This window comes from Sinocyclocheilus rhinocerous, unplaced genomic scaffold (assembly GCF_001515625.1).
Source record: "Sinocyclocheilus rhinocerous isolate Xijiao unplaced genomic scaffold, SAMN03320098_v1.1 scaffold615, whole genome shotgun sequence".
In the NCBI taxonomy this organism is placed as follows: domain Eukaryota; kingdom Metazoa; phylum Chordata; class Actinopteri; order Cypriniformes; family Cyprinidae; genus Sinocyclocheilus; species Sinocyclocheilus rhinocerous.
In genome coordinates, this window is record NW_015631049.1 from 1,717,393 (window position 1) to 1,724,579 (window position 7,187).

General features: G+C 37.0%; 1 protein-coding gene across 1 annotated transcript in view; it reads right to left on the reverse strand.

Moving 5' to 3' along the window:
- Positions 1 to 3,056: 3,056 nt before the first annotated feature.
- The window catches only part of LOC107741276 (small G protein signaling modulator 1-like), a 46,107-nt gene continuing 41,976 nt past the window's right edge, over positions 3,057 to 7,187 (reverse strand). Inside the window, exons 20-26 of the mRNA XM_016553974.1 lie at positions 6,928 to 7,182; positions 6,713 to 6,837; positions 5,817 to 5,899; positions 5,628 to 5,737; positions 5,427 to 5,523; positions 4,514 to 4,681; positions 3,057 to 3,979 (exon numbers count right to left, since the gene is read on the reverse strand). Of these exons, the coding sequence (XP_016409460.1) occupies positions 3,891 to 3,979; positions 4,514 to 4,681; positions 5,427 to 5,523; positions 5,628 to 5,737; positions 5,817 to 5,899; positions 6,713 to 6,837; positions 6,928 to 7,182 (927 nt within the window). The 3' untranslated portion in view covers positions 3,057 to 3,890. The remainder of the gene's footprint in view (positions 3,980 to 4,513; positions 4,682 to 5,426; positions 5,524 to 5,627; positions 5,738 to 5,816; positions 5,900 to 6,712; positions 6,838 to 6,927; positions 7,183 to 7,187) is intronic.

Below are 7,187 nucleotides of genomic sequence, written 5' to 3' on the forward strand. Positions count from 1 at the left end.
CTGAGGAGAAGGCGGTCGGCTCCAGCCCCAGAGCTCGCTCCAGGGTCGGCTCCAGCCCCAGAGCTCGCTCCAGGGTCGGCTCCAGCCCCAGAGCTCGCTCCAGGGTCGGCTCCAGCCCCAGAGCTCGCTCCAGGGTCGGCTCCAGCCCCAGAGCTCGCTCCAGGGTCGGCTCCAGCCCCAGAGCTCGCTCCAGGGTCGGCTCCAGCCCCAGAGCTCGCTCCAGGGTCGGCTCCAGCCCCAGAGCTCGCTCCAGGGTCGGCTCCAGCCCCAGAGCTCGCTCCAGCGCCGGCTCCAGCCCCAGAGCTCGCTCCAGCGTCGGCTCCTCGTAAGCGCTTTCCAGTCCCTGAATCCAGCCCAGAGTGGGCTCCTGTTCCCGAGTTTAGCCCACGGAGGGTTCCTGTTCCCCCAGTTGAGCCCAGGGAGGGCTCCAGATCCCCCCAGTTGAGCCCAGGGAGGGCTCCAGTCCCTGAATCCCCTCCAGAGCGCTCCCCAGGATTCCTAATTCTCCCCAAGAAAATTTTTTTTGGGGGGGGGCATAAGCCCGTGGCCGAGCTGGCTAAGGCCACAGAGGATCCGCCATGGCCTCCTGAGTCCCCTGCTCCGCCATGGCAACCTGAACTGTCTGCTCCGCCATGGCTCCCTGAACTCCCTGATCTGCCCTGGAGGCTTTCCTTGTCTCCGCCCTGTTCCTGTCCTGCACCAGCCTCCAGGGCGCCTGCCCCCCCTACCCGATGTTAATGTTACGGTGCGGGACCCGCCTTCCGGGAGGGGGGCGATACCTGTCACGTGTTTGTTTCTGTTTAGTTCCTGTTCTCATTATTAGTCCGTCTCCTGTTCCTTGTTAATTTACTCATTAGCCCCTTGTTTGGTTCAGTATTTAAGCCCCGTGTTCTCCTGAGTTTCTTTGTCTCGGTTTAATGTTCAGAAATGGAAGATGTGTTGATGCTATTCAGTTCTCCTGTTCTTTGTGTTTTAAGTTATAATTAAAGACTCCTTTACTTCTACTCCTTCTCCGTGCGCTCACTACAACCACATACCGTGACAATATCCTAATTGTAATCGCATGAAAATAAAACAAAAGAGAAATTAATCACACATGCATATATGCACACTCACATTTAATTGCCTTCAGAAGCAGGAATATGATTATATTTGTTGGAAAAATAAGAACAATTCCATTTTATTTAGTTTTTTTTAAATAAGTACATTTACCATTTAATATATATGTTTAGAATGTAACACTTTGTAGTAATTGACCACAGTGCAGTAACAATATTCACATAAAACAGACAAAATGCATACATTCAGTTTTAAATAAATGCGAAACAACACATTACAAATTATAAATGATTTTTTTTCTTCTTTTAGAATAGATTTTGCACAAGAAATCAACAAGATTCAATGCAGGAGAATGATTAATATCTGCTCATATCAGATCACATAAATTATGTGTTCACAGGAGTCTGGAATACGCTTTGATTTTGATTTGCTTTACTATTCTTGCCTAAATGGTAATTTTTAGCCTTGTGTTACAGATCAGATACATAAAGAATGATCCTTGGGATTCGATACACTTTTAGCGATTGCACCTCATTGTGGATACATCTGCTCAACCAAAGGTTTCTGACTTGTAGCTGTATTGGTTTGATCATAGGATCAATACTTCATTGTGATTACAACATGTTATAAGGTATTATAATATAAGAGCTATAGCAGAGGAGAGTGGTTAGAGGATGAAGAAACACAATGTACATTTTATACAACAATTTCATAATGAAAAATAAAGAGCACTGATGATTTTCATTTCTTTGTGTCAATATTAGTGTGCATTCTGAGAACCATGTAGGCAACGACACCAAAGTTAATAATATAGATTCTCTCTATATAATAAATATAGCATGTGTTTTTCTGTACAGTCCACAAACAGCAAGAATACATCAAGCAGACAAGGCCTTGCGGTAGTGATTGTGAGTTGTCCTGGTCTACACACACACACACACACACACATCAAATTTGAAAAATAAATCCTATAATGCCAGATATTCATAAGGTGACTGCAAACATGACACCAACGCACTGAAACACAGCACTGACTCAAACATTACATAAACCGATGGAAAACCCAAATCATTATTTAGTTCTGAAACACAAAGAAAAGAAATACACAATTTACAGATGTTTTTTCTCTGTTCTAAATCTAATACCTAGCGGCATTCCTTGGTATTGTCCAATAATATACTGTGTGATACAATAACCTGATCTGATTTAGTGAAACAACTCACAGTAAAGACACTGACATGGAATTAAGCAGGGTACAAAAACACATGCAAAAGGTCAGTCGACTGAAAGCACAGCGCCCTCTACTGCTACAGTTGTACACAGGAAAATCTACATAATATTAAAAGTGGCACATCAGAATACTAACAAAGTGTGCAGGTCATACCATAGCCTTAAGAGGGCGGTCATACTAGATTTTAAGCATGTAAAATTATCCCTAGTTATTTTAGATGTAACAACAAATATCTATAACAACATATATCATGCTCTCAGGCTTCTGTTTTTAATAAATGATAAATAAAAGGAAATGTAATGAAATCTATCTACTCTATAAATCTACTACAGTTTCCAATGGCATTACAAATCAAACATCTTTTTAATTTAAGTTTGTATGCAGTGCAAGATGAATACACTACTGTTCAAAAGTTTTTTTAAAAGGAAAATTAATACTTTAACAAAGGAAGAATTAAATGTATCAAATTTGACAGTAAAAACATTTAGAATGTTACAAAATATTTATATTTCAAATAAATGATGTGCTGTTCATCAAATAATATTTCCCACTAAATATTAAACAGCACAACTCTTTTCAACATTATTAATAATAAAGAAATGTCTCTTGATTTATGAAAGATCATGTGACAGTGAAGTCAGGAGCAATGGCTGCTGAAAATTTAAATTAAAAACATTTTAAAAAAATCAGACTGACCCCAAACGTTTGAACAGTAGAGTATATACAGTGGGTACGGAAAGTATTCAGACCCCCTTAAATTTTAAAAAAAATCAGACTGACCCCAAACGTTTGAACAGTAGAGTATATATGTGCACTCCATATATGTGAAAGTGAATGGAGCATGAAATCTAGTGTGACCGTCTCTTAGCAGTAAAATGCACCTGACCTGAACCCCTGAACTTTTATTGTTCTTTTTCAAAACCTAGTGAGCTGCTTACATAGGCAGCATTTTAAGGCATCATAGGCACACTTCTGCAACATTATGCTGTTTTTTAAGATATGTTCTTTTGGTCAAATTTTAAGGCAGCATCACATGAATAAAGAAAATGTTTATAAATCCTTGTTTTCACCGAAAAGTATCAATAAAAGTTTAAATCTGATTTAAACTGACTATTCTATCCAGTATGTGTGTGTGTGCTATGTACTGTATGAATATCATGTTGTTGGCTTAGCAACAAACGAACACCAAATTCTACTGGAATGAAATTAGAAATTTCAGTTTATGTAGGCAGTAGGCAGCAGACAGCTCACTAGGTTTTGGAATAGAGCCTATGAGTCACTAGTGACTGGTAATCCTGACTGCATTTTAGACACAGGATAACAATCCATGTCTAACAGTGAATGACCACTCATTAGCAGCATCTGCTTATAAAATTTTATGTACTACGATGTTCAGTAAAACCTGATTAAAGAGCCAGATGACTCTGTTAAAAATTGTGCACTGACTGATTCCAGGTAGATCAAGATATTTGGCATTGGAAATGTTACCATATACTTGAAGCTCATTAAGCTTTGGCCAAATGTTCCCTGTTGTTTTGTAGCAAGGGCTGATGGGTTACATTGTGAACACGATAAACAACAGAGGTGAGAGGCTTCAGAGTTACTTGTTCTCTATAAGTGTCTGCACTTTGCACACCAGGTCTCGAGCCAGAGTCAGAATTTGCTTGATATTGTGATGCTCAGCCATTTCTGAAAAAACAAAAGGTGACATAATCAGGGATATGAGAAAGCAATTATTGTAATTGTGAGTACATCCAAGAGTAGCTAAAAAAAGAAAAAAAGAATTTTTTTTAAAATTTTTATTTAAAAAAAATGTAAATCTGTGAAAATTATTCACTGTTGCATTTAACTACAATTGAACATGAATAATTTTTTTATTATTTAATGTGTATTTGTTTGTCAGTTTGAAAATGTAAAAAAATTATTTTTAATGAAATGATAACAGATTCCTTCTTTTTGTTTTTAAATGGCATTCCTAGTTCTCCATAAACATGAGAAGCAACAGGTGTTCATAACAGGTTGTGAAAATGAATGGTGTTTGTACTGTGCTGTTAATATTAACTATCCTCTTTTCTTTAGATTTGAAATGCTCGTGAAGGTTAGGTTATATAGCTGTCTTATATGCTTGTTGCTGATGTCTTTATATGACCTTTTTTTTAATAGAGGTTCATGACATTGAGATTTATGTTACCATGCCAGGGTGTATAATGAATATATATTTACCATTGAAAAACTTGATGATGTCTGTGAAGTCCATATTGTTTTCTAGAATGATGTCTCTGTATATCTCCACCAATGCAAGAGCAATGAAGAGCACAAAATGACTGGAGGAGACACACTTAGCAGCCCAGATGACCTCCCAAACAGCAAACACATCATCATACACCAACTCTGAGGAATTGAAATATGTATGTTAGGCAAAGAAGGTGATAGTACCTTTTTTGTCAGGCCTATAGTTCAAATTTAAATAAATAAGAGGCTCAAAGCATCACTGGAGAAAATCATGTTTCAGTATTTACAGTACTGTATAACTTAACCATAAACAGGTTCTCCTATTTTAGTTTTTAATATAACAGGGCTTTAAAGGGTTAGTTCACCCAAAAATTAAAATTGTGAGGCACTTTTTATTATGGATGGATGCGCTTTATTTCACTTCTTTTGGACTGATGAACTGCAACACCCGCTGACTGCCATTAAACAGCTTGGAAGATCAAAGACTATTTCTAATATAACTCCGACTATAATAAATAATCTAATAAATACACCTAGGATGGCTTGAGGGTGAGTAAATCATGGGCTAATTTTCATTTTTGGGTGAAGTATCCCTTTAATAAAATTAAATATTTCTCATATAAAGCACATGACCATTAATGTGAGTAAAGCTTAGTGCTTAGCCTAATATTATTATAATAAGTTGTAAATTACTAAGTCACAATCAACAAGAGGGCGTTGCAATTGCTAATTAGGGGACTGAACATTCATTAAGCAAAATATGGCTTCATTTCATTGCAGATGAGAACTAATAGAAGACATTTCTTCTCAAATGTCACTTTTATATTCATTGCATGCTAGTTTTCAAAGGCAGTTTAAAAACCATATTTTTTTTCTCATTATACTATTTGAAAGATATTATTACCTCTTTTAAAGTCAAGAAGAAACCAGCGATAGCAGAAATAGAAGTGGGTGTAGTCCCCATTCTGATGCATTAGCTCAAACAGCTCTGCGTCTAGAATCTAATTACACACAGAGTGAAAAGATCAGTCACATCCACGTTTTACATTTTAAGGCATGTTTTTAAACAAACATTAGAGAAAAATGTCTGCAGCAGACGTTTGACCTGGATCAGAGATCTCATGTTGGCAAAGTGGGTGTCCATCGCACCTCCATGAGGAAAATTTTGATTCATCCTCGTCATTAGTTCAGTGAAACAACTGAAAGCCATGGCCTCTGAAAGATTCCAAGAAAACAGATGAGAAAAGCTAAACATACTTATCATGCAGAGCAGGATTTACAAAGACAGACTCACCATCATCTAGAATAACTAACAAGGGAGCGAGCAGGTCACACATGCCCTGGACATATCCAATTTCCAGGTGCTGCCAGATATAACTGCAGAAACAGACAAGTCATTATATGTGTTGTTGGTCAGGGATATTTGAGCTACATCACAACACCAAGAGTTCTGAGTGGTCTAATGTGCTTTGACATGCAGTTGCAGTCAAAGAGCTCACCTCCAAGTTTCTATAATAGTCTGGCCCCTAGATATGACTTAATGTAGGTCTGTGGGATATTTTTGTGTGTGCATGTTTTACATCTGCCAGCTGAAAATCATTCATAAGTCTGATTACTTAGAAATAGGGATGCACTGATATTAAAACTTATATTCTTTTCTTAAATAGCCAGTGTTGAAATTCTATCCTATTTATTAAAAATAAAACACTAAAAACTAAAATGAATGTTAAAAGTTAATGTTTTTTCAATGTTTTTTTTTAGGTATGACAACATTAAAATATACAGTGCAAAACTGGATATTAATGTTGATATTTGCTAAAGATTACATTTGATTATTCATTAAATTATTATTGTTAGTAAATTTTAACTTAAAGTTGAACCATTCAAAAGTCAGTAAGATTTTTTTTGAAAAAAACAAAACAAAAAAAGATTATACATTTTATTCAGCAAGAATGCATAAATTAATCAAAAGCGACAGTACTAAAGACTTATAATAGTACAAAAGACTTCTATTTAAAATAATTCTATTTCTATTCTTTTGAGATTTTTATTAATAAAATAATCCTGAATTTTTTTTAATTGTAATCATATTTCACAATATTACTGTTCTTACAGTATTTTTGATCAAAAACAAAACAACTGAAAGCAAAGCACAAACAGTGAAGGCCAATAAAGGAATGATTTTATTACCTGCACATGATATTGCGTAGTTTCTCCAAGTTAGCAGGTGTGAAGTACCAGTAATTTCGGTCACAGCGCTGAACGTCTTTATCAATGCGGTGCAGATTTAGACTGTACATGTCCAAAAGCTCTTGCTGCAATTACAAAGGTGAACAGATTTATATAGATAATAGATATAGTTAACTATATTAATATAAAAATACCTCTCTGAAACACGTGCTTACAGAATAAGTGGTGCCTATAGAGGAAACTGGAGAGGTAGCTTCATTTGTAGTGTTTACAGCCAGTGAATCAAGCTGTGGACAAAGACTCTCCATCTCTGGCTCCTCAGAATTCATTCTGTCAGAGCTAGGCTTTCCATGAGCTTCCTCCAGCCTGAGTTCCAATACAGGTACAGTTGCCTGCTCATTACCCTTGCTTCTGGGTGAACTCTTCCTTTCCCAGGCCATGGACACTTTAGCTGTAGGAATCTCTTCCATTTCAA